At 41.4% G+C, this 27,245-nt stretch overlaps 2 protein-coding genes across 2 annotated transcripts in view; both read left to right on the top strand.

Moving 5' to 3' along the window:
- kif19 (kinesin family member 19) overlaps positions 1-20,581 on the top strand; it is a 33,759-nt gene extending 13,178 nt beyond the window's left edge. The window contains exons 3-20 of the mRNA XM_051417857.1: positions 7,193-7,303; positions 7,422-7,509; positions 8,686-8,822; positions 12,310-12,435; positions 12,524-12,718; positions 14,589-14,735; positions 14,850-14,972; positions 15,360-15,516; positions 15,636-15,810; positions 16,111-16,309; positions 16,420-16,690; positions 16,806-16,930; positions 17,041-17,204; positions 17,315-17,420; positions 17,971-18,094; positions 18,642-19,030; positions 19,179-19,347; positions 19,441-20,581. Coding sequence (XP_051273817.1) covers positions 7,193-7,303; positions 7,422-7,509; positions 8,686-8,822; positions 12,310-12,435; positions 12,524-12,718; positions 14,589-14,735; positions 14,850-14,972; positions 15,360-15,516; positions 15,636-15,810; positions 16,111-16,309; positions 16,420-16,690; positions 16,806-16,930; positions 17,041-17,204; positions 17,315-17,420; positions 17,971-18,094; positions 18,642-19,030; positions 19,179-19,347; positions 19,441-19,568 — 2,934 coding nt within the window. The 3' untranslated portion in view covers positions 19,569-20,581. The remainder of the gene's footprint in view (positions 1-7,192; positions 7,304-7,421; positions 7,510-8,685; positions 8,823-12,309; positions 12,436-12,523; positions 12,719-14,588; positions 14,736-14,849; positions 14,973-15,359; positions 15,517-15,635; positions 15,811-16,110; positions 16,310-16,419; positions 16,691-16,805; positions 16,931-17,040; positions 17,205-17,314; positions 17,421-17,970; positions 18,095-18,641; positions 19,031-19,178; positions 19,348-19,440) is intronic.
- Positions 20,582-21,885: 1,304 nt separating this feature from the next.
- Positions 21,886-26,427, top strand: si:ch73-127m5.2 (uncharacterized protein LOC561202 homolog). The gene is made up of 5 exons (XM_051417867.1): positions 21,886-22,007; positions 23,561-24,233; positions 24,366-24,566; positions 24,994-25,123; positions 25,207-26,427. The coding sequence occupies exons 2-5, from the start codon at positions 23,846-23,848 to the stop codon at positions 25,676-25,678; spliced, it is 1,191 nt and encodes a 396-aa protein (XP_051273827.1). The 5' UTR covers positions 21,886-22,007; positions 23,561-23,845; the 3' UTR covers positions 25,679-26,427.
- The last annotated feature ends 818 nt before the right edge of the window (positions 26,428-27,245 follow it).

Below are 27,245 nucleotides of genomic sequence, written 5' to 3'. Positions count from 1 at the left end.
AGCTTGAAAGGTTGCCCCGTAAAGGTCACCGGGTAGACCTGATTGCTTTCTTTTTGTGATCTTGATCCTTTGTTCTTTGCAGTATTCTTCACGCAGCGCACAGATGTCATTGTTAAACAACTATATGTCATCGTGCAACTTAGTGATAAGGGTAGGGAAATGGTGAAATGTATGTGGTGTCATTAAAGTAAAGCAAAGCAATAGACAAATTAAAGCTTTAATCTGACGATGGCAATAGATAAACATTAAGGGATCACCAAAGTGATTACAGTTAATCCTAACACAGTCATTAGAGTCTTCACCAAATGTCCTATTAATCCATCCAGTTGTTGTCAAGACATTTCCCTAAAAACCATAAACGCCAGGCATGTGGTGAGGCTAGAGGAATAGTCAAGAGATCACTTAAATAAGTAGGATTCATTCTTTGGGGGCAATGGATGTCTTAATTTAGTAGAAATCCCTTCAACATATTTCAGTCTGGACAAATGTGCTGGACCAACCTAAGGACATTGCCATCCCTAGAGCCATGCCAGCATGACTAAAAAACAGTTTTTATACATTCCATTCTGCTGTTAATAACCAGGTGTATGTATATGCAGTTCCAAATAATTTCTTTTAATTCTAAATATTTTTTAGGATTTAAAATAATACAGGCTTGGTGGAACCTTGATGATGATCCCCAGTTTCATCCAAAACTCAGAAAGCAGTTGGAACTGAATTGGAAACACTCTCCCTTGGTAACAACAAATGTCACATGGAGATGGGGGTTAAATGAGGATGGTGTCTCTAGGGAAAAACAAGATGCTTAGACAGACATGCACTTTAGATATGACACACTGACACATGAACCACATGCACAAAAGCCCTTCCTCTTAATCTCTCCAATACATGCATGGTCAACCCTATGAGCTTGATAGAAAAGGATGTAACCTCATGACCTTTGAAACCAGGGCAATAAAGACAGGACATGAATGTAAGCAGTAAAAGGTGACACAAGTGTGTAGAGTTGGTTTGACACGTTTTGGCCCTATCGCTCTGATTCAGACCCTGTCTGCATGTTTTTGTTTAAAAAAGGACCTTACCTGCTCCATCTGCTGTCTTCTAGTGTTGCTGTCCGATCTTTCAGATTATTTTCTCTTTGGGTCTTTATTTGGAGCTGCTCTATTTATCTGCCCAAGTCACTATTTATCTTCTTATTAATTACACTTTAACAAGATGTTTTCAGTTTCTCTCCAGTCTTACCTGCTGGCAATGGGACCCGATGGAAGCCTGTTTGTGATGATCATGGAGAATAAATACTTTACTGGTACAAGACAGGAAAATGCTTGATTTAACTTCTAATCAAACTTTGTGAGTTATTACACTATCAGTGGTGCTCAGTGAACTGTAGGGCATTTATATGATTGAGATTTTCAATTGCTCTTTTGTCATTTTATTAGGGATCCGAGCCATCATTTAGGTGTAATGAAACCAGTGCCTATAAAAGCGCTTGATGTCTACACGACTGCTGACTTTTGTTAGCTGTCTTGGCAGCATTTGCCACTTGGCACACAACAGTGGAGCGAGTCAGGGAGAACCAACCAGGGCAGGCTGGCTTGCGAAACAGTACCACATCCAGGCTTTGAATTATGGATCCGCGGTGGGAGCTAGCAGTGCTATAATCAGCAAGATGGCCAACCAAGTCAGCCCTGCTGCTTTAACGACCAGAACAGCAGGTCCTGTTGATTAGAAAACCCATCAGCCAAGGAAGGCGCTGGGCAAGGGTGCTTCATCGCACCCCACTGCTTTTTATGGCATTTAGATAACTCCATCACGCTAATTGGTTTCATGTCGCTGCATAAGCAAGCTGTTGTTTTGACTTTGGCTGATCCTTGTGAGGATATGAATATTTTAGGAGTCTCTTTTTTTCTTAGCCACAGTGTGTAAATTCACGCTCTGACCATTTGTTTTGTCAGCCCCCAGGGTCACATTAAATTGAGTCAAACCCAGCATCTAAATGAAAAGTGTGCATGTGATGTCCATTGTGAAACGGGACAGCGTGATTAAAACAGTTAAAAGTGACACCACGTTTACAGAGGCTGTCGACCAGGAAATTGCTTTCCTTTTCACCCCATGTGGTTCTTAGTTCCTTCAGGCTTCTGGCCCGCTTGTGTCAAAATTGACGTCTCCTTTAGTGGCGACCATCAATTAGTTAGCGGTCGAAAAAGGGGTAATTGGTCCCTGTAGAAAGAGCAACAAGAATCAGTTTAAACCCCAGTGGAAAATCTGACCTTGACATCACTCACCACATAATACGTTATTGAACTGGACTATCGCTGAGAGATTTCTTTGTCTGCCAATGTTCTTATCACTGAAAGATCAAGCTGAACCAGTGAACCAGTTTCTTCTTTCCTGATAGAAGATATAGAACAGCTAAAAGGTCAAACAGAATTAACCACCATCATGGACGACGTTTGAGAGGACTCACACTGTTTCTATCTTCTATCATTGATCGAAATGATTGTCTGTCTCGACTGACTTCCACATATATAATAACTGATAAATGTGCTCCTATGCCTGTGTCTTCATATAAGAGTCACAGCCAATGTCCCAGTAATTAATAATCATTGTCATAGTTACAGCTTGCCCACTACTTTGTTCATTGACAACTACACCAGTCAGACATTTCTATTAATCTTATCAGGTTCTATGTGTTTGCTGTATTGTGCCAGTTGTGTTTGTAGAGTGGTTGCTGTGCAGCTGTCCACTGACTCACAGCCCAGTTTTCAGCCTGGTGAATTCATGATTCAAGTACAGCAAATAAGAGGGATGAATCAATCAGCTTTTCTAAGGCTGATTCTACCAATTCCAGTTCTGCGTGATGACGAAGTTACAGTTTGATCAGCAGATCTTGCTTGGATCTGCGGCTGTGTGATATAGTTGGTCAGTCCATGTGAAAATAAATAATAGGCTTTATAGACATAGATATGACTTAGTGTGTGTGTAGTGACATACCTTTTATTGTTTGTAGTGTAATGATATAACACTTATTATTACTTATTTCTTATTTCTTTTTTTTAATTAATAATTTGGTCTGTAGAATGTCAGCCAATTGTGACGAGAGTAGAGTTTTCAAATTCTTGTTTTGTCTGATCAGCAGTCCAAAACCTAAAGATATTCAATTTGCTATCATAAAGTAAGAAAGTAAGAGAAAGAAAACCAGAAAATATTCACCATTGAGAAGCTGGTACCAGTGGATTTTTGCCATTTAATCTATTTAATCAAAAGTTCACCAAGTTGCAAATTGTTCTGTTGATAAAATTATCTGTGTAACTTCTGAAGGTGTTACAATCAGTTCTTCTCATGTTTGTCTCAACATTATTTAACCATTAAACCTTGCCATCATCAGTGCATACACATAAATCAGGAGAGCTGCCACTTCCCGAATGTTTTTAGTGTAAAAAACCAACAGACGACACCTCCTCTAATGCATACACCGAAGCACATTGCGTGGGAGTGTGCTGGCCTCCGCTCTTGTGGTCAGTCATGCCTCTTGCCACCCTGCTTGCACAGACTTGCTTGTTATAGAGGACATGAAATGCTGCTTTCTTAGTTGCTATGTGTGTATGAGTACATGTTTCCACGCAACTGTGTGAGAAAGAGAGAGGATGTGTGGCGGTTTAATGGTTTCCATGAGACGACCATGTTTCCAAATGCTCCTTAACTTGTTCTGTACACTAGACTCAACAGCTAAGACTGACCTGTACTTCACCCCGGACTCTTTGTTGCACAGAAGCCTCTTAATTGAACTCAGAGGACAGTCTACTGTGAAGGGCACCTGTGTTGGCAAAGTCTAAACTCAGAGAGGTTACCTGTAGTTCATTATTGGCATCAAAACCCTAAGGCACCTGCCCAGGCATCCAGTCTTATGTTGCCACACAGTGTACTGTCATTAGAGCCAGCACCTTATAGTCTTATCAGAAGTCTTTAAGAAAATTAGTGGTATAGAATCTGCCCAAGCAGCAGCTGCTGTGTGGATGTTCATGGGTGGAGTTTGGAAAGGTACTGTAACTCAAGAAACACAGATGACAGATGGGACAAGAGGTGTTATCAACACCCTTAGCCTTTGATGATTTTCCCAAGTGCGTGCATACAGACAAAACCATGCATGGATGCACACACTATTTGATACCTACTATACTTGCAATTATGTAGGCGCATTGTTGCATGCTCATCAGCTTTCTCAAGGAACACAATTACACACGCATGCACCATGCATATAGTAACAGGCGATGTTCACACTAAGCTGGCTAGCTGATCTCTTTGGTTCAGCCTTGTATTTTCAGTCAACTGGCATTTTTCACACCACAGGGTTCAATGTTTTTCACTTGCCTGGTTAGCCAAATGTGTCCAAAATGTACTTGCCCAAAGTCAGTTTTTACTTGCCTCTATACTTATTGTTTTATTTATTGAAATGGTCACTTGCGTTTCAGCTCATACTTTGTCTTTTCTAGTGTCTGATCAGTACTGTGCATGTGCAGAGGTGAGAAGCAAAATGGCTCACTCCTTAGCTTCTTCAATCATCGGTGTGTGTTTAATTCTTTTACCACTTGCCCGTTTGGGCAACTTGCTAATAAGGAATCCTTATTGTTGAGCCCTGCAGTACAAAACTGTGCTCCACACATTGGACAAATTTTGACCATTGCTACATTTTAGTTTTGATCAGGACTTTGAAGCTTTTCCAAAATGAAGATGTATGTTCCAGATAGTTCAAAGTTGTGTAGAAGTAATAATGCTATAAACTATGCAGGTGTTGTCATTGGTCTGTATTTATGTTTATGGTAACTTTTCTGACTACTTTAATATTCCTTCTAAAGGTCATCAGATTGGCCGTGACTAAGTGGCTGAAGTGTGTCTGACCTAGAGTGCTTCTGATACTAAGAGACGTACCCTCTCGTTGACAATATCTTTCCTGTGAAATGCGATCAGAACTCGTACGTCATTGAAGCTGGACACAGTGCAACAAAAAGTTAGAGGAGAACCAGGAAGTTAAGAGGATGGGAAGAAAGAAGAGGAGGGGAGAAAGGATCAGAAAGAAAGTAGCTGCTGCACGTGCCACTTTTCAGCTCACATGCTGTCCTTGTGTCGTGTCCTCATCTTCTCCATGTGCATGCAGTAAAAAAGATTACACTCTTTTGGGGGGGGGTACATGAAAACAAATATCTTGAGCTCAGAAAAGGAGTCAACTCTAAGGACAAAGTAGCAGTGTTGCATTCATTTCTCTCACCTCTCCATCTTTCCTCCCGCTCCCTATCTCTCCTCTTGAATTTCAATTGAGAGGCTTCAAAGTGAGCGGCTCAGTGGTTGAGGGGGTCATCAAACAAGCCGGGTGCTTCAGCAATACAGGCCTCAGAGGACTCTCCAGGGCCACTGCTGAATGGAGCTGATCAGCTGAAAAACCTGACAAAACTCCCAGCTTCCCCACCGTCGTATCTGCAATGGTCCTCTGTACTGGTTTCTTTGTTATTATTGACTTTTCGGCCAATTGCATAGCATGAGATTCTAACCCACAACACTCTGAGGGGAATAATTTTCCTCCAGCTGTGAACGACCTGTCGAGCCGGTTGCACCCACTCTGATGCAGTGATTTGTCAACAGCATTATAATAATTTCCTCTGATGTCATGCTGTGCCATTTCTGTTCAGAATTTGTTCCTGAAATGTTCTTTTGGAGAGCTGTGATTTACTGATGATTGTGGTTTAGGGTTAGACTTTCTTCTCTGGATGCTACAGTATGAATGTCCTTGACATGTGGGCTGATGGTTTCATCATTATGTTCTATAAGCAGGACTCAGAGTATGGCAGATGGTTTGAGTGGATTTCTATTTGCATACATGCATACGTACTTTTGAAAGTGTCCTTGATCTCAACAGGGGTCTGTTCCCGAGTACAGTCTGTCATTAGAGAAAAACAGCTTCCGCTGACATTTACATTTTCTTTAATTACATTTCTTACAATTATTGGTAAGGAAATGTTGGAGAAATACTGACTAAAAAGCAGAGAAGTGCACCTAAGTTTGCTTCACTTTAATTAAATTTTGGTTTATTTTACAATTTTAGTCTCAACTATGTTTTGAAATTAATTATTCTCCCTGTCCTTGCTTTTACAAGGGACATTGCTTTTCTCTGTTCTAACTATCAGTTATTTTTTCTGTGTCTCTTACAGTCTGATGGTTATACTCAAAATTCCAAGTGTGCAAGACTCAATTGAAACTGCACAGTAGATCAGTAGAGAAAGACACAAAGAAGAATACAAATTGGTGTGAGGCTGATATTGAGTGTCACACTAACTAATCAACTACCACCTACGATAAGCTGACTGCAGAGAAGTCAGTTAAGGTGTTTCCTTAACACAACCTGCTTCATTTGAAAATGTGTGAAAGCTAGCTAAGTATGCAGAGAAGGTAAAACAATATCCAGCTTCTGCCTCTACAAGTGGTAGCTTCAACTAAAAAGCAATTGTTGTAGCAATTTCCATTTTCTATGAGTAATACATTTAAAAATAAATTGGACACATAAGAAACATGATGGTGTCCCTGAGCTCTTCTGATCGGGGTGTGAGGGTACAAAACGAAAGAGGTTGTGAACCACTGCAATAGATAAACCTGCCTGACACTGACAGCTATGACTGCCTGCTGTCTTTAGATATCCCTGTGTACACCAGATGCAAAGTGTTTCAACAGAAACAGACATCTGCAACAGACAGAGAGCCTTCTGCATTTTTTGTTGGCTCGTCCTGACAGCTGATGTTCCAGCTGTGCAGCGTACCTGCTTTTTTATTTCCCTTTTTCAGTTATGTGTTAACACACATAATAATCTAATCAAACAGTAAATAATAACAGTAGCTCCCAGTGAAACTGTAATTTTCAGGTCTGTGAGCTGTCCAGTTGAAGCAGAATTCAGTTGGGACAGTCATTTTGTATTTCAGTAACATCCCAACTGTCCTTTTGGTCATTTACCTTTGCCACATTTTCAAGCCAAACCTCAACCCACTGAATTCAGGGCACATTTGCTCATTAACTTTCCACCCGGATGGACAAAACACATATCATCAAGTTAATAGGCTGCTCAGACATCAGAATGGGCCTGGAGACCTAACACCTTCTTCCTCTTTTTTCACCTCCTTCCTTTCTTTGCCTTCCTCTTCATCATTAGGTGGTGGTTCTGATGGACCCCATGGAGGACCCAGATGACATCCTGCGTGCCAACCGCTCCAGGGAGAAGACTTACATGTTTGACGTGGCATTCGATTACTCAGCCAGTCAGGTCAGTCAAGAGTCAAAGTTCAAATAAAACAAAAACCAAATGAAATCTGAACAAATGTGGCACAACATTTGGTTTATAGAATATGCACCCTTTAAGTTTATTTGTTCTTCCTGTGCAGGAGGAGGTGTACCGAGCTACAACCAAAGGGCTGATTGAAGGTCTCATATCAGGCTACAATGCCACTGTGTTTGCCTACGGACCCACAGGTTTGTTTGTGTGTGTGTGTGTGTGTGTGTGTGTGTGTTGCACAGCAGTGCACTAAGCACTCTGTCTGAATGAAGGTGTATCATCCAACCAATTATATGTGTAATATTTGGTCAGCCTTTTTCTGAGTCAGCTAGGCAGCACACTCTCAGGAAAAGGGTTAGACATCTTATTCGCATCTGTCTTCTTTTTTTAGTTTTTTGTGCAGGTCTAATTAGAAAATGAGTCATGCTTTACCTCCCATGTTTCCTGTGGGTAGAGACAGATTGTCAAAGACTAGTTGAGCACCATTTCTCCATCAAGTTATCCATCTGTCTCACTGACTTCTTCTGCCTTCTGTCTGTCCATCTGTCTCAGAGATTCACAGCTCTTTGTCTCCTGTCATGGGGAAGTAAACACCGGGATTTTAGCGTGTGTGTGTGCGTGTTTATGTGTTTGCTTGCACCGTGTGCAACAGGCCAGCCAAGGACAAATTAAGACAGCAAGTCTGAACCATGAGTCATATGGACTCAGTTAACACTTGCTTTAGCATTTACCTTTAAGGTGGTTAATTTAAAATATTCGATTTACTTTGGTTAACAATGTTTAGATACTGTATACATGAGTATGATATTCTTAAAACTGCTTTCATTCACTTATTTGGGGCCACAAGATTGACATATTATCACCCTATAAAGTTGTTGTCCCAGCAAACAGGTGCCTATTTACATCGATGAGACACAGAGTGAGATTATCATTCATTTGAAGTCATATTTCTGGCCACCTGGAAGTCCATTATTCACTTTTCTTTTAACTCCGGACTGGTCTCCAAAAATCCTCAAGGTAAATCTGGCTCTTTAGTTGCTAAATGTTCCACTATTTTTCACCAGCTAGTAGCTGACCCTATCTGGTTTAGTGCTGAGCAAGTAGAATAAAGTGGGTTTATCAGAGCTTCTGGAAACCCTCTTTGTCTTTTCAAGACAAACAGTTGGCTTTAAAAAAAATTCCCAGCTGAAAACAGAGCAACCTTTTTAAACAAAGTCAGCCACATCTCTGGATAAATAATCTAACAAGTTATCTGTGTTTCATCTTCAACTTAGGGCAGCATACACGTATCACCCTTAAATCAGCCTGATATCATTTGAGCATAACAGACCATAAATATTTCTTTATTGTTAACTTTTATTTTCTATTTGCAGGTTGTGGGAAGACATACACCATGCTGGGGACAGACAAGGAGCCAGGTATCTACGTTCGAACGCTGAACGACCTGTTCCATGCCATTGAGGAGACCAGTGATGACATGCTGTATAGTGTCTCCATGTCCTATCTGGAGGTTAGATATTCATTTACCACAACTTTCCTCCAGACATTTATTCTCATTAAGAGCTCACAGAAACATCTGCTTAATGCAACAGTGATGACACATTTCCTAATTACCCTGAAGTGGGGCTCCATATGTTGTAGCCATTTATTTGATTGGTTACACAGAGTTTGAAGATTTCTTCAGATTTTTGAACATTTCAATTGTCTCCATTCATTCTATGTTTCTGTCAAAGTCACAATTAGAAGTTCTTCTTTCGCCGTCATCTGTTAACACTGATAAGATCTGAGGTTGTTAGCTAATGCCAATTGCAGGCAGATACTGCTGGTGTCCTTTTACTTTAGCCTGGCATTCGTTTCAGATCTGAAAAAAAGAGCTGGCATCCTCATCCACAGCCCTGTAGACACAGATGAACAATGTTCACAATGTTAATTCCACATTGGTATATGTGTGTTTTTATGTGCCTTGTGTTTGTGTTATATCTGGTTTTGATGCCTTTTTGTCTTACGTAAAGCACTTTGAATTGCCTTTTGAAAGATTATTGAAAGGTGTTTCAATGAAACACTTGCCTTTGCCTCCCCTTGCCTTGTTAAAAGGGTTACTGCTGCTATCTCAAAAAGAAAGTTGCCATCTTTCACAATAACCCTTTTTGAAATACAAGGTGATAGCCAGCCAGTGTCTAGTGTTTGTGGTTTTTCTCTAACTGACCCTTATGGATGGCCATTTAGGCGCTTTGCCATGTTACACTAGCAGCCGAGACAGTTAGTGACGAGACCTGTCTGAAAGGCTTTACAGCGAACTGAAGCAGTAATTTCACCAATTTATTGTGTTGTGTTTTTTTAACCATTTTTCCCCCCTCACGGGCTGATAATGCCGATGCCACTTAAAACTCTCAAACATTTTCTCAATGTATGCTCTGAATAGATATAATGGTGGCCTATTTTGTTTTGATAGACTCTCCATGGCTTTCTTTGGAGTTCAAATACAGACTATTATTGATTCATTTCTCTCATGCTGACACAGAATGTATGCCATTTTAAGTGAAACCTTTTTCACAAACAATTGACAAGTTGAAGTGAGACAACATGAGGCGATGCAAAGCACTAAATCACTCAGACTCTTTTAGTATTACTTATTTTTTGTGTCAGGTGAGCTTGGTGGGTTGTTTTTTAGCGAAGTGGCATGACTAGAGACTTTTTGAAGACGGGGGACAGCAGTGATAATGCTAGCAGACCGTCACTCCAAAGATATTTGTTGTTCTATATGTCTCATTATCTGTTACTTCAGCAACACTATAGCTTCGACGAAGATATACGAACAAAAATAAAACACCACAGTGACTTTACATACTATAGGTACATTGGTGCTTTTATTGTGCGCAGTATTTTTAGGTGTGGAGTGATCTGTGGTCCTGTGTAAGTGATTTTGTGACTGGATGATGAACCACAGATAAGACTGTAGGCTGACGATGGCGGTTTCTCTGTGAGCCTGCTGGCTGTGCTTCCAAACCTCATTACTGAGATGCAGGTATTGCTCAGACTGTGTGTTTAATGACAAAGCCCTTAATAGCTGTGGATACAATGGAAGTTGGTTCATTTGACTCTGATAGCAGTAACTGAGCCTCGGTGGTGTGACTTCGTATTCCCATTTTAAAGAGGTAATTATTGGCTTTTCTTGACTTTGGTCAATTAGTTGAGATTTAGTTTATTTAGTTTAGTTTATACTGTACTCATAGTTCTGCATAAATTAGTCCTATTAAAAGCCTTTTCAAGCTATCTATTTAAGCTTTTCACCTTGTGCATAGCAGCTGCTTGCTTTTTGAAACACAGGAAATATATTGTTTGAGCCTTGGAAATTGGCTGCCTCATTCAGGATCTTTTTACTGATTTTAAGTGAACAATTTGTCCATCATAGCTTTGCTCGCAAAAGTCCTTCTACGAAAGATGGCATAGTGAATATAAAGAAGAATGAGTCATATTTGTTAAAAAATGTTTGGGGTGTCAGGAAAGGAAATGAGAGTGAGAGAAAAGAGAGGGACAAAGGCAGAAAGAAAGAGGCTGATGATGAATATAACCTTGTATAAAAAGAGCAAATATGAAAAGAGCATTAAATCTGGAACTGAAAATGAAAATGGCACAATGTAAGCAGTTGGGCACAAATAGAAGAGGAGGGTTTGCATCAGACATTGAAATTACATTTTATGTTTTCGGTGCCAAACGCTATCATTATATTCAATGATTGACAATGTTATTGAAGCTTAGCTCTTTAGTAGGACTCTGGGTGGGTGGAAGTGAACATTTTCTGATTAAAATGCCAATCATGGAGTATGGATGTTGTCTGGCCTGTACTGAACTCTTCAGGATGAATCCTGACACAAGGCTGTGCGTGACGTGTGTGTTTGCGTTTCCAGGGAGCAATCTGTTGCCACTGCTGCCTCGCCACAAAGAGGTTAAACGCCATTTTACAGCCTGACTGAGCGATGTGCACACATCTGCTCCTTTTCTTGTTGAAATTACACTCCCTTTCACACGTGGAATCTCTAAAACACATGCACAGAAACACATACAGCAAATGCAAATAAATATACTGATTTTTAAAAAGCCACCTTCAGTTATTCTTTACCAGTCAGTGCTCCCTCTCCCTTTACTTTATGTTCATTCAACTTTTATGATAAGGCCTGCAAAATGACTAACATCAGCCTCATCTGTACTTTGTGCTTAGCGCTAATTATAAATGTAAAATGTTTTTTTCAGTTTAAACATTGTATCTGCTAGTATTGTTTTTTAAACAAGTTGGAATGCTGACATTAACATTTAGCTCAAAGCACCACTATGCCTATGTACAGCGTCACAGAGCCACTAGCGTGACAGTAGACTCTTAGTCTTGTTCAAACTTTACCAGCAATGTAAGAGTACAGATGGAAAAAATAATAGACCAAATATCCAACTGTCAGTGTCAGTAAAAGCATCCCCCTTTCAGAGTTTGTGGCTGGGGTCTGCTTGACAAATACAAACTGTCTTTTCGGCTCCGACCTCACAGTGGTTTGTCATCCAGTGGTCACTTTCCAGGATGTCACTTCCTGCACTGAGCTTTTATGTGGGTTTAGGGGCTTTCGCTCCACCATCAATGTCAGTCCAGAGAAGTCACCTGAATTTTCTTTTAGTGAAAGAAGAGCACTGACACCGGCTGATGACAGTGTGCCACCCAGAAAGCTGTGGTTTCTAAATGACAAGTTGCTGAAAATATACCACTTGATGTTTTTGTACCAGATTTCGGTCTGAATAGGAGGCCTGAATGCCTGAATGGAGCCTTTTCAATGGACAAAAACAACCTCCCAGTTGATTCATGTCTATAACTCAGAAAAACATAACTTAAGGATTTCGAGCAGATACATAATACGTTTTCATACTGTATATCTGACTTGTACTATAACTACTTAATCAGTTTTTATTGTTGGTGCTTACATTTAATGACACAAATTCTATATGTGTATTTTTAGATCTACAATGAGATGATCCGTGACCTGCTGAACCCATCCTCAGGCTTCTTGGACCTGAGAGAAGACTCTAAAGGAGTGATTCAGGTTGCAGGCATCACAGAGGTGTCTACCATCAATGCACAGGAGGTTAGACAAGCTACCAATCAAAACATTCAGATTTCATCCAGCGCAACTGGACCACCCATGACGAAGAACTCTACCTATGTGTTTTCAGATCATGGAATTGCTGATGAGGGGCAACAAACAGCGCACCCAGGAGCCAACAGCCGCCAATCAGACGTCATCTCGCTCCCACGCTGTGCTGCAGGTGGCCGTCAAGCAGCAGAGCCGGTGTCGAGACGTCTTGCAGGAGGTCCGCTTTGCACGCCTCTTCATGATTGACCTCGCGGGGTCTGAACGCGCAGCACAGGTGTGTGTATATAGTGAGGAGGTGTTTAAATGCCTGAAATTATGTTTAATTGGTAGTTGTACAGGTGGTCAGTTTAGTTGGTGTTTGTGTACCTAAATGGGTGGATTCACTTTTGTCAGCTGCTTTTTGGCCACACTCAAGTTCAAAGACTTGGCTAATGTGCCTGTTACAAACACTGCTTTTTGTAAACCTCTATGGACATATTACACATATATAGCCTCAAAACTACAAGGATCTGCTTTGTGAGTGTGTCTGGACTCAACTGCAGTCTGCTCACTGGGGATGCTTGGCAGAGTATCTTTACAACAGTCCAGAGGATTAAGGGTTCCCATAAACCTCTGGAGACTTTAATAAAAGCCTCTTTATATCTTCCATTAAGCCCCACGATGCAATTTATTAAAGTAATACACCAACCTTTTGCCAAATGGGATCACATTTTAGTGCGAAGTGGAAAATATTTTCATTTTACTAGAGTATTTCCATTTTATGCCACTTTATACTTCCACTACGTTTATTTAACCGCAATATTTACTACTCAGTTTACACATTTACAAGAAATATGATGACCAAGTAAAACCCAACAGTATATGAAATAGTTAAAATAAGCTCCAATTCAGCCAGCTCCAATGAAGTGCTACTTGCACATCAGCAATAATAATATAATAAATAATGGTATAAAACGCACAGGGGACATTTTGCACTTTTCATACTTAAAGTACATTTTGCTGATAACATTTTCAATGGAGGACTTTTACTTCCTCCACCACCGTTCTTTTTGTCACATGCCGAGGCGTCAAAGAGTTTATTTGTCAAAACACCTGCACATTGACTACAAATCACAAGGTCATTCCGATTTAGATGTTCTTCAAAATCTATTTATTCACCCCAAATATTTTATTGATTTCACCTTAAAGAACTGACACGCAAAGTAAAGGAAAAAAATTAGCTACAAAGTTATAAAAACACATTCGATATGTATCGAATAATGTCTGGAATAATAAAACATAGCCTTTACAAAAAATGGTGTGTATATTGTCTGTCACACCAGTGCCATCAATATATGTGTGTAGAAGAGCAGCGCTGTATATTCAGACAGGAAGAAGACAGTCTCTTCCTGTGAGCTCCACCATGTGAGCCGATTCATATCATTACTTCGACCTTCTCTTTTGAAGCAGTCAAGTGAGGATGTTGAAAAGTATTTGTTCAGTTTGTTGTTCACAGTTTCTCAAGTCTGCTTTTGTCGGTCAGATGAATGGCTTGTCGCTGTCGCCCATGTTAACACTGTCACGTCCTTGCACACCACAAGAACAACATGCAAACAATCAGTGAGTGAAAGCACTTATTTGCCATGGAGACGGTTTGAGAGGTTCATGGCCATACTATTGATGAATAGCACATATGGCCTCCATTAGTAAATGAGCAGAAGAGGGAGTTGTTTGTCACCAGGGGCCACAGGGAACATTTTCACTACCTCTAAAGAGGAGTGCATGCGTCAGTGAAAGTTGTTTCTGACAAGTATTAATAGACTAAACGCAGGAGGTAATGCCATCTCCTGGCCAAGGGAAAACATGACAACTACTCTACTGCTAAGAAACAGTGAAGAGCCCGTATGTTTAGAGGTTGGGACGGCAAGAAGTGAGTATGTTCATGACTAAATAGGCAACAATCAAAGTTAAAAAAACATTCTTAGGTATTATTTATTAGGTTTAAACTCAAAACTGTGCTTCACCTGGACTGTACAGGACAGACAACCCAATGCATGTTATTCTCTACCTCTCTTGTCTCCTCATTTCCCATCAGGTGTTTACTCGGTAATAAAGGCAGGAGATGCCCAAAAAAATGCTGACAGCTATCTCTCTGTCTCTTTTAGACTCAGAATAGGGGTCAGCGGTTGAAAGAGGGGGCCCACATCAACCGCTCCCTTCTGGCTTTGGGCAACTGCATCAACGCCCTGAGTGACAAAAATGGCACCAAGTATGTCAACTATCGAGACAGCAAATTGACTCGACTACTGAAGGTACAGGAATTTTAGAATTTACAGTGGACTAACTCCAGCATATCGTAACAGTGTTTTGTCATTTAGATATTATCCATGTATTAATTTTTTCGTCTGATGTCTTCTGACTGACAGGACTCGTTGGGCGGGAACAGCCGAACAGTCATGATAGCCCATATTAGCCCCGCCTCCATGGCTTTTGAGGAGTCTCGTAACACTCTGACGTACGCCGACCGTGCCAAAAGCATTCGAACACGGGTGAGCTCAGGACACGGGTCATCTTTTAGTTAACCTTATTTCCACTAGGCAGTGATATTATATTTGTTTTAATATTTACTTTTACTGCACATCTTTGTAGGGAAGAGTAGATTTTTACAGTTTATTTCAAGGGATTGTAGGACATTTCTTGCCAATAAAGCAGAACTAGGTACAGTAATAGTATTCACTGAGGCTCAGGAGGTAGAGAACGTTATCCACTAGTCACAGAGTTAGCGGTTCAACCCTCAACTCATCCTGTCCTGTATAAATGAGTGAGAGGCAAATTGTCAAGTGCTTTGGATAAAAGCTCTACAAATAAAGATATTTAATTGCAGTTAAATAAATTTTTTTTTTTTTTTTGTCTTTCCTAATCACTGTGTGCTTCAGGTAAAGAAGAACCTGATAAATGTGTCATACCACATTGCTCAGTACACCAACATTATCTCAGACCTGCGCTGTGAGATCCAGAGGCTCAAGAAGAAGATTGCGGATCAGGCGACCCGCCAGCTCAACTCAGACCGGGCTGACATCCGCCACGTCCAGGGTACATGGAGAACATCTGCCAAATGAAGCTGTCTTCTGATATTGGTATTCTACACTGCCTGTTCATGATTCATATCATTATTTTCCTCTCCTCTCCTCTCTACTCGTCCCAACTTGTAGCGGAGGTCCAGGCTCACTCCAGCCAGCAGAGTCGGGCGGAGATGGACCAGCTGAGGGAGCAGCTCTTGGATGCCTTCCGCCAACAGATGGAGATCAGGAGAAGCCTGATGGAACTGGAAAACAGCAACATGGAGATCCAGATCGACACCTCCAAACACCTGCTAACCATTGCAGAGTCAGTGTTTTTAGTCATTTAATATCTTGACTTTCTCAACATTGTCTGAGAGTGGTACCTAGTCAAATTAGAGTGAAAGCAGGTAACCATAGCAACCATACTTTGGGCTACTTTGTGTTATATTCAGTTCGCTGGTGAAACTGACCTAACCATCATGACAAACTATTATTCAAAAACAAATGATTATTTAACACTGCAGAAAACTGATCATTATCACGTAGCTGATGAAACCAAATGATATATAATTATTACTGTACACTAGTGTGTAGTGTAACGTTAGTATAATTTTTTGTCTCCTAGCTGGGAGCAGGAGCGGAGTAGGCGAAGGAGGAAGTGGCGGGCTGAAAGAAGGAAGGAAAGTGTCAATAAAGATGAAAGCGAGAAGGACTCTGACTCCCCGGAGTCTCCTCCGGACAGCTCAGAGACCCAGCAGGTGGCGATGGCCCGAGAAAACCTGGTTACACTCATGGCTGAACAGAAAAAGATCCACAAACAGAAGGTTGGATTCTTGATCTACTTCTTAAAACTATTAGGAAAATGGTTCTTGTACTTTTGTTTCTGCAGAATATAGAAACAAACCTTCTGTTCTTTTTCCCGCTCATCCTCAAGACGTTGCTCGAGCGCAGATTTCTGGAGCTTCGGGATCGGGGCCGGCGCTTGGAGGAGCTGTTGCCCCGGCGGGTGAGCTCAGAGGAGCAGCGCGAGGTCCTGGGCCTCCTCTGCAAAGTCCACGAGCTAGAGATCGAGAATGCGGAGATGCAGTCACACGCGCTGCTCAAGGACAACGTCATCCGGCAGAAAAACTTTGTGGTGCAGCGCTTCGAGCAGCACAGACACCTGTGTGACGAGATCATACAGCAACAGAGACAGTTCATTAATGGTGAGTCTGTTAGCACAAACAAACAATGTCCACTTGTGTTGGTCTTACATCATAGTAAATTGAATATATATTATTTTAAATTTCTGTTTTACTGAATTGTGTCTGTGTGTTCTAGACCACAGTTTGCTGGTACCTCCACAACTCCAGGAGCTGTATGAAATGTACATGAGGGAGCTGGATGAGAGGAAATTGGACAGAGCCATGGCCCTGGATAAGGTGACCACCAGACACACCATCAAGGTAGCTTCTTCATGAAAAATTAAATGAACAAACTAAATTATAAAAAACATTTAGAAGATGTCCTAGATGAATATTGGTACAAATAGTTTCTGCTATGCTCTCATTTCCAGGAGGGCTCTCTACCTAAGATCACTCTCCCCGGTCAGGTTCGAGACAACATGCAGGACATGGACTCAGACCAGGAGAGCGTGCGCAACATGTGCTCTGATAACAGACGAGGCCAAGCCAAAATCCGAAGACACACTTTACCCCCCATTCTTCCTGAGCCTGATCTGTAAGAGGATATCTTGTTATATGTTTTCCATTTTAGAATTGATACAACAGCTGTATTTGCAGTAATATTAACATCGAGTATCACGTTTTCTTTTTCTTTCTCCGTGTCAGGGACAATAACAGAGTTTTTAAGAACAGCCCCCACGCCAGGCAGATGAAACACTCATCTGTAATGACGCCGCCTCCCATCCACATTAACGGGAAGGGCAACAGAGAGGTGAGGACCATTCTAATAGGCAGTATTTGCCTGGTTCATTCCAGTTTAATAGCTATCTCTGAGAGGTGGCTCATGCTGTGAATTAATACAGTCTAGTCAGATGTAGTTTTTCAAGCACTATAGGTTCCTGTTTGAATTAAACTCACACAGATATATCACTCCAGTAGAACATTTTCATTTTCAACCCACGTAGCTTCATAAAAGAAACTCCAACATGAGCTGTAATAAGTATGCACTCTCAACTTTTGCTTTCAGGGGTTTTTCTCTGTTTTCCATTTTGAAATTTGCTAACCAATAGAATTACATCTTTGTTCCAGGCCTGAAATAATATTACCTCCATCTAATCTTCTCTCTGTGCAAATGCATCTGGAGTATGACTCATAGACAAGATGATGTAAGAAGAGTTATGAGTGCTAGAATCCAAAAGCCCTATTCAAAGTAAAAACTTAATTTTGTAAAGACAGAAGTAATTAAAATGGCCCTAAATCTGACCTTGACTGAAAGCAAAGGTCTGCAGTGAATGTCTGATCATAATGTGTTATGTTTGCAGCTGCAGCCACTGGCTCCTGAGAGCTCTCTGAGCTACAGCCATCTCAGCCACAGTGTCAGCAGCCACCTGGACTCATCACCCGAGAGCAGCGAGGCTGGCGCTGACATCCCCCTTTCGCGGACTGGTAAGATGTTCAAACGAGTATATATGAAAGATGGGTTAGTGGAGGGACAGCTGAGGTCAAAGAATCGTTTGGCGGGTGTTAGTACATTCAACAGGACACCTTTTAGCAAATCTTGGTGTCTGAAATGTTTCATCTAGCACGGTATTAGGATTATTTCAAGTCAAGTAATTTTATATAAATTTGCTCCAAAGGGCTTTACAATCAAACCTTCTATCCTTAGACCCTCAATTGGATAATTGCTCAGTCTATAAAATGTTATTTTCATGCACAATGCAATGTCTAAGGTTGAGTCTTCAAACTGCAAAGCTTGCTTAATATTGAGAATATGTGAATATTATTACTTTATAAAGGACCTAAAGAATTCACAGTTGTGAAAAATGTTGCATGTCAGCACTAACGAATTGTTAAAAACATAAAGAGTAATTCTTTCTTTCTGAAGTAGCCCTTTGATGGACTATAAACCTTTTATCTAGTGCATGCAGGTAGATAGAAGTAGGTAAAGCAAGTGAAAAAAGTCAAATAACAAACATCTCCTGCGTCTCCACAGAGCGGCAGCAGATCCTAAAAGGGGTCCAGAACATTGTAGTAAAAGCAGCCCGTCGACGCTCCAAAGCCCTTGAGGTGGATGCCTTGCGGTTACCCCCTCCTCCCTCTCCCCTGGACCCCAAGAAGCAAAAGAGCAGCCTCTCTTTGAGTGAGGCTCCCCCTAGAGGTTTGCCCATGCGGCGCGGCAGGCAGCCGAGCCCTGAGCTCAGACACGCCACCTCGGACGATAACCTGTCCAGCAGCACAGGAGAGGGGCCCGGCCTGCAAGTGACCTGGACGCGCCCACGTAACCGCCAGGTCGCCACCAAGAACCAAACGCCCCGCGAAGTGGACTTCGAGGCTCGTCGCAGGAAGAGGCGCTCACGCTCCTTCGAGGTCACTGGTCAAGCAGTGAGTATCATAGTATTATAGCATATTATATGCATATTTGTCTTTAAACCAAACTTTGAAGGGAAACACACATCGTTACATTGTGCCATCTGAACAAAAGCCTACAAGAAGTTAAGGTGTCACAATTTCTTCCTCCTCTCACTCGCAGCTGCCTCAAACCAAGACAACCACCGCTCAGAGGTTCCGTCCTCTGGACAGCACATCAGACCCCCATCTCCACAATAACAATCAGCCCCAGGCTCCCATGCTCCGCCCCCAGTACAGAGGGGTCCTTCCTCTCGCCAAAGTCAGGGCACCTCACAATAGCCAGCAAACAGGTGAGCCCTCTGTCGCTGCCAGTGAAGAATATCTATATCTATAACAATCTTTTGATTGAGCCTTTGTTTTGTCATTTCCCCGTCTCTCTGCAGGCTCCAATGCAGAGTCCTCCACAGCCCAAATGAATAACCTGAAGCGGGGGCCCCAGCTGCGGCAGCCACAGCCCCTCCTCTACATCACCACCACAGGCACCGGGGGCCAGCGCACACGCAGACACTGAGCCATTTATCCTCAACACCAGCACTAACTCCCCAAACCAGCTGAGCCTGGAGGGGAACCGTCTCCTCCAACTGCAGAGCTGAGAGCATCCATTAATACGCTCATTTATACGAACAGTTAACCCCTCAGTGACTGACATTAGGCAAAATTGTGAGGCAGTATGACTGAGATTAACCAGACAAAAGCTGGGCTCCTCCACACAGGTGTCCTCTATGCTTTGTTGTGGACACTGAGTGACGGCGCCGACAGGCTCTGAGACCTACAGACGCCGAAGATTGCTAGACGTACAGTGCGTGTTCTGTTCTGTCAAGTGTTTCCACGTTAGCTTGCTGTCGTGCTGGATCATGTGTTATCGTCAGGTCAGGAGGATGTCGAGCTCACTGCGAATGCAACACTGTACTAATGTTTGTGCATTATGAGTATATACGGTTTGGTAATTTTCAGTGTTTGTTACGAAGGCCAGAAACTGAAACATCAAGCTAATGGGGGGCTTTTGATGGGACTCAACCTCACAGTAATGATTTAAATGAGAATCAAGGGAAAAGACTGGTTACATTAGACACAGGATAAAAAAAAGCTGTGAGAATGTTACACTAATGACAATGTAAAAACTGTATAATGAGAAAATGGCCTACTCTCAGATTGTTTCAGCATAGTTTTTTCTTGTAGTGATGTTTCAATTCAATGAAACACTAATATTTGAGTAAAAAAAAAAATCATCTTGATTGTTGTGCACATCTGGATTCAATGTTGTATTCTCACTCGCCCCAGGTCTATGCCTTTTCCTACCCAAATGTGACTGTTTAATGTCACGTCTGTTTGTGTAGATGTATAGTACCACAAGTTGCTTTTCCAGATTAGTTAGGCTGTATTTTTAAAGAATTATTTAACTGTTGCCTTTTCTTTTATGTTGTTGTTAATGACATTGTTTTCATAACAATCTACTTTCTATGCTTTATTTTGTACATTTTTTTTAATTTGTACCCAAATAAATTCAAACGAGATAAGTGAAAAGTTGCATGTTTTCCAGTCCAAACACACAATTCACTGGCTGCAGTAAAAGCAACCAACTTTCATTCCAGACAGGTAATCCATTGTTATTTGTAATTATTTAATTATAGTAATTATAGAGGGTCTTGCATCAATAACAATTAACAAAGCAATTCTTTTTAAAGACATTGTTGATTAGGATGAAATGTGACAGCTGGATCAGGGTAACAGTGTGGGACACAAGTGTGAGACTGGCACAGGATGCTCTCTACTGATCGGATTTATAATAACGTAAGCTGTCCACTAGATGGTGCACAGTGGCCACATTTAGGGCAGAAGATAATTGCATCCAAGCTACAGGACGCCATCTGATGGACCATCTCCCATACTGTCAGCAGTAATAAGTTTACTTGATTCAGGGATAAGATTGCATTCATTATTTTACAAATTGTATTTTAAGCAGCAAGTTGTTGTCTGCAGTATGTTCTAATATATAATATAATATTATACCCTGGGACTATAAGTCTATAAGTATATTATACGCTATTTACAAAGTACAGATCAGGATGCATAAGATAAAGTGTAGCTGGGAAAGGGATATCATTCTGTCTTCTGAGTCTGCACAGTGTTTGAACTTTACCGTGATCTCTTGGTTTTAATAACATATATCTGTCAGAAAGTGTTGAAACCATAAACCTTTCTGTAATACACACTGAAAGCTCAAATGTATTATTTAGTTGGCATATGTCATATGTCAAAACTCACTAATGTGATTAATCAGTGCTCCAAGTAATGAATAATGATTATGTTAATAACTACTGGCATATGTCATTGCTCAGAGCATCTTTAATAATACATGTAGATTGATTGTTTTGAGTCCCCTGAGGGCATCCACTCGTGCCTAAGCACTTATAATTACAGAATCATGTATACATGTCAATAGTAAAGCCAAAAAGTTTATTTTAGTTCCAGATACAAGGGCTTTTAATCAGTAATCATCCAGATAAACAGAGTAAAGCAGAGTGCCTCTTGCAGACTCCTGTACAATTGATTAAATTATCTCAAACAAGTAAACGAGTAAAAATGTCTTATATAGATATATTAATGTCTTTTTTTACACTTAAACTATAATTTGCAACTGTTTTCTCCAAACCAACAAATACACAAGTACAAGATCTCATCCCATTGTACTCGGATAGCGCTTAGACGGAAATCCCGCCCCCCTCCGCTCTACCGACAGCGGTCTTGTCCAATCACAAACCGTGTGGTGCGTGATTGACGTGTCAACTGACCAATGAGCAGAGGGATTACCGCTCTCGGGCGGTAGTGCACGTACAGCTGATTTGCAACCCGCCGAAGCAACAGCAGAGAAGGAAGAAAAATGTCGCTGGCTTCGACGCGGACCGTTCTAGGATCAGTGTCCTTTTAAGAAAAATCAGACGGCAATTCGGTGAGTGGGACAGCCGTCACTAGTTGCACCCAGAGGTTAGCGGTTAAATGTGGTCTGTCCCGTCCAGAACCGCTACCGCCCGCTCCAGTTTTGCCCCGTTTTGTGTACCGCTTCAGGCCTGGTGTATTGGAAGAAAAAGAAAAAAACCTAGCAACGGCCGCGCCTGGCAGCCATGATGAATGTTAGTTACGATAAATGTGGCAGTGTTGATACATTCGTTAATTGGTAGCGCAAAAAAAAAAAAAAAAAAGTCTCATTTTGTTTGTCCTGTAACTACGAGTGAAAATGTAACACCGTGGTTATTAAATGTTTATGAAATGGCAGGTGGACGCTGGGGAGCATCCACGTCCTCGGTGTCATTATCTAAAGTTATTATTTTACACATCAACTCAAAAAACCGCTCGTTCAGTCTGACGCTGTAGATAAAAGTTGTTCTTGGTGTTCTGATGTTTTGAGTTGAATCATTATTCAGCCTTTTGTTTGAGACTTTGAGCTGGACAGTTTGAGCTGTGTTGTCCAATCAGAGACGCCTCTCCTCAACGAGCAGCAGCTCAGGTCTGACTGGCAGACTGTTGACACAATCTCAGAGACCTTATTGATGAAATCTGTGCGGGATGTGTGATTGATTACAACCCGCACTTCCTTTGCGTTGTAATGAAGCTGTGCGTAATGCTTTCTGGATGGGTTTGCGCCATTACGCACAAAGCGAATTCAATTCATATGGTGTCTTTATCTCTCAAAACGATGAAAATGTTTTTTTTTTTTTTTTTTTTTTTTTTCAGCTAATATGATTCAAGACAAGTGGATAATAAGAGTATTTACAAAAAAACAAAGGATTTATAAAACGACAACATAAATATAGGGACATGAGGACATGGATAAAATGCGCAAATATACAAGAAAAAGAAAGCAGGCACACAAAGAAAAACAAAAAATGGGGGCGGGTGGGTGTACAATATGGGTATGCACAATATGTGTGGGTTGTGGGTCTGTTTGAGTTATAATAATGGGAAGATCTGAGTGGGAGAGGTGGTGTGGAGAGGAATCAGCTCTGGATGAACTGCAGGAAAGGAGACCAGGTCTTTTAGGGTTGATGTGAGCTTTTCTAGGTTTCCATGCTCTTATGGATCGTTTCCTGCTGTTAAGATGAACGTTTGGACATGTTGTGGGAGTGTGAGTGAGGAGAGATCACCGTAGAGACAGATGGAGGGAGGAAGGGGGATGCTGAGGGTGAGGTTGCAATATAAAAGTGTGGACAGAAACCTGCTCATGTTTGTTCCATTTACAGCCAGATGAACTGTCAATAAGGTGAATTCCCATCATATAAACCTTAACTATCCAATGACACAATTTAGGTTGAATACATTGTCATTCCCCTACATATCCCAAACCAAAACCAGTCATTTGATTTCACTTTTACAACAATTTTTATAAAAGTTTCTTCTAATGCACTGATTTCAGATTTTCCACCAGCTAAACGTTTGCATAATTTGATTTGAAACATCTTGAACCTGTGTTACTAACCATGATTTCTCCTTTTTCTTTTCTTTCAGAATGAAACTCCCGCTGTGGTGTTGCCACGTGTGATTATAAGCTTCATGAAACTGTACAAAGAGAGTGAACATTGTTCCAACAGTTTCAATGCGGGAGGTTTTACCTTGACTATAGATACAGTCTCAGCTTACCTTCCCCCTTTTGTCAGGTCAGCTTCAACCATAACCGTTAAAGAGCAGAGGAGTTCACTGTAACACTACATGGGCCTCTAAGGTAACCTGATCTGATAATTAAGCCTCTCGAACTTCCACCATCAGCTAGAAAGTGACAATTTCAACCAAGACATGGACCCATCTACTCGGGTGGTGGGTCTGGATGCCCAGGGGAACATGGTTTTCACAGTGGTAAAACCAGTTATGGGCATCTTTCAGGTGTCTTCAGAGCAAACAGGTAGTGTTGCACAAGGGGGCATGGGGCTGCAGGGTTTATCTGAAAACACACTGATCCTCCCTCAAGCACAAGGCCAGGCTCAGCTAGACCAGAACCAGGTGGACATGCACACCATGCAGCCTCATATTCAGCCCCAGATGCAGGTTGCTGCCCCAGTACAGACTGAGGATGTGTCCCAGAATCAGGACCCGCCACCAAATCCAAGCACAAATTCCCCGACCCATATGCCTTTTGCGGAGGTGTCGTCACTCCTGGATCCCAACATGAAAGGCTCTAAGGCTCGTAAGTTGTTTTGAATGGTTCATATCAGAGCTTTGGAGTTGGGTTTTGATCACTGGTTCCGTTTAGGTTCTGGTTCCAGGTTGGTTAAATTACCAAGCTGATTTACCTCCTCCTGTTTTGCTCTTATTTTAGGGAAGTATCTCATCTCGTATGATGAAATTAAACGCCGCCTGCAGGCCCCAGAGAAGATGTCGCTGCGCTCGTTGGCAGCCTACACTCGGGTCAGCAGAGGCCCGGCCAGCAAGAAAACCCTTCAGGAGTCACTCAATGTCCTCGGCCTCACTCCAAGCACAACTACCTCCGTATCCTCCTCGTTCTCCAAACTCACTGAAGGTGACAGAGATGTGTGTTAATGTGGAGGAATATTTAAAGTTCCCCCTCCAGTCAGATTTTTGTTTTGTTTTTTGTTCAGTTGGATGTTTGAGCTCCAGAATGATGTATGTGCAGAGTTTGACACTAGAAGGATGTTTTCACGTTCATCTGCTGAGAGTGGAAAGTTTCTCTGAGCTCATTGGAAAATCAGATTTGTAAGGGGCGGAGCTACGAGCATGATTTGTGACATCACAAATAGTTTAGAAGTCAAGGTGTAGAAGGTGTAGAGGACTTTTTAAGGACTTAATATGAATCAGACACACGTTATTGTCCAAAAAAAATATTTGTTTACATGTCTTAATACGTGGTTTGAGGGAATCTTTACATTTTATAACATGGAGGAGAGTGCAAGAGACTAAACTGTGTTTCAATTTGTGTATGTGCTTAGGTGACACTGGAGCTTTGTGTGACGATATGAAGGACTTTGCCCATGACTACATCGACTACGGCAACATGGCTAAACAGCTCATCCCCGAGACGAATACAGTTCAACACTGGTCCAAAATTATTGAAACTAAGTACGCACTGTATGTCCTTGTTGTAACACGGCTATCAAGCTTGGATAAACAGAACACTAACGCTTTCTTTCTGTTTCTCTCAGGAACCACCTTGAGGATATGAGAAGATGTTTCAAGGACCCGGTCAACAGCGGTGCGTTTGATAATGTCACTCATGGCCTGGGTCTGGGAATGTTGGACGTTGCACTGGACATGGTCATTATGGTAATTGAACAGCAGATTCGGATCCTGTCTGGCGCAGCAGCGTCAGACCCAGCTGACTCTGGTCCCCCAATGCGCCGTATCCGCAGGCGCCACCGCAAAACCCGCCCCACTGACAACGAGAAGTCGCACAAGGTGTCTGGCGGGGTCAGTGAGCAAGGGAAGGTCATTTCAAAAGGCAAGGGGCGGGGCAGAGCCAAGAAGAAGATAAGGCAGGAAACTGGAGTTCCTGGTCCTGTGGAAACTCCTGTAGAGCAAGGCAAACCAGACGATGTGGAGAGTAATGTCCTCACCCTGGTTTCAGTAGGATACGAGACTGTTTCCAGTGGTCTGAATGCGTCCGGAACTGTTTGACACCCGCTCACATGACGGGCCTAAAGAACAAATCATGGTCCCATTCAAGAGAATACTCAGCAGTAGGACACAAACTCTGCACAAGTTGAGCTGGGTTGAGCTCCTGTGAAGGAGATCACAGTTTTAGTGAGCCCAGCATCAACGTATAACGTCACAGCTTGAAGTCCAAGTTGAAGGAATAGTTTGACATTTTGGGAAATACATTTATTCTCACATCTGTACGGTAAATACAGAGCTGGAGCCAGCAGCTGGTTAGCTGGGCTTAGCATAAAGACTGGATAGAGTCCGGCTTGCTAAGCTAAGCTAACCAACTGCTGCTACATATGGGAGTGTTATCCATCTTTTCGTCATAGCCTCGGCAAGAAAGCAATGAAGTGTGTTTCCTAAAATCTCCACGTATTCTTCTGAGAGAATCCTGTTTCTTTAGTAGCAGATTTTGTATGTATGTAGTCTAACTGAGTCCATAATATGTATTATTTTTTTTATGCTATGTTTTCAGTGAACAGAACAAAATCCTCATCGATGTATGTAAAAATGTGAACACTGAGAAAACCTGTCCATGCACAGGGACAGCCCATAATATAGACGGATAATATCTGATTATATTTTCTGCCGGCAGTACTTCGTCTCCTGTCTCCCTGTTGTATTTATTGTTTAGATTTCCAGTTGAACATTTATCGTTCTGTACTAAGTCTGTTTTTACTGGAACCTCAAGAGTTGAGTAAAATATAAAGATTTAATTTTCCTAACTACTTTGATTCTGTTATTGTCCTGTGAGAGATGTGATAAATGGAGCAAGATGTGCCTAAATGTGTTGATAATTGAGTAAAAAGAGAGAATTGCTTCATATATTTCATTTGGGAGTTTAACATTGAAGCATTTGGTTAATTACAGAGCTCTGGAGAGAAGAGAGGCACAGAAATGTATTTTAGAAAAGGAAGTGATAGGTAGATCATTTTCAGTCATTTCACATATTCAGAATCAGAAATAAATCAGAAATACTTTAATAATCCCAGGGGGAAATTACTTAGGTGATGATGTTGAGATTCTATCCATAACATGTCGTCTTTCTTATTTTGTACTACACTTTGTCTATTTACGTCTGTAGATTTCTCCTAAATTCACAAAAAAGTTGTGTTGTCATTTGCACATTTAAACATAACATTTCAGAAAACTTGTAACACAGACAATAAGTCTTAGTGTAAGTAATGAACTGGGGAAGTTTCATGGTGATACCTATTAGTTAAAAATGTTACACTATTCACCTGTAGAGTCTTGCCATAAAATGGTTAAGTTATATATATATATATACTACATGATGATACCTGTTTAAAAATATAATATAATAATAATAATATTTTTCAACCTGATATGGAGACATCAGGTTGAAGACTGGGGAAAAGGTCATCTAATAGTACACCTGTGTACTACCTGTGTTATTGTTTTGGATTTTCTAGAAGCTGAAAGGCATTGTGGGAGATTTTACGCCGGTAAGAATACACTCAGCAGAGTCAGCCAAGTGCTAATACCTTCACTGCACACACACGAGGGGGTAGAGAACAGCTTT

The sequence above is a fragment of the Dicentrarchus labrax genome, unplaced genomic scaffold (assembly GCF_905237075.1).
Source record: "Dicentrarchus labrax unplaced genomic scaffold, dlabrax2021, whole genome shotgun sequence".
NCBI lineage: Eukaryota > Metazoa > Chordata > Actinopteri > Moronidae > Dicentrarchus > Dicentrarchus labrax.
This window is presented reverse-complemented; position numbering and strand designations above follow the sequence as displayed.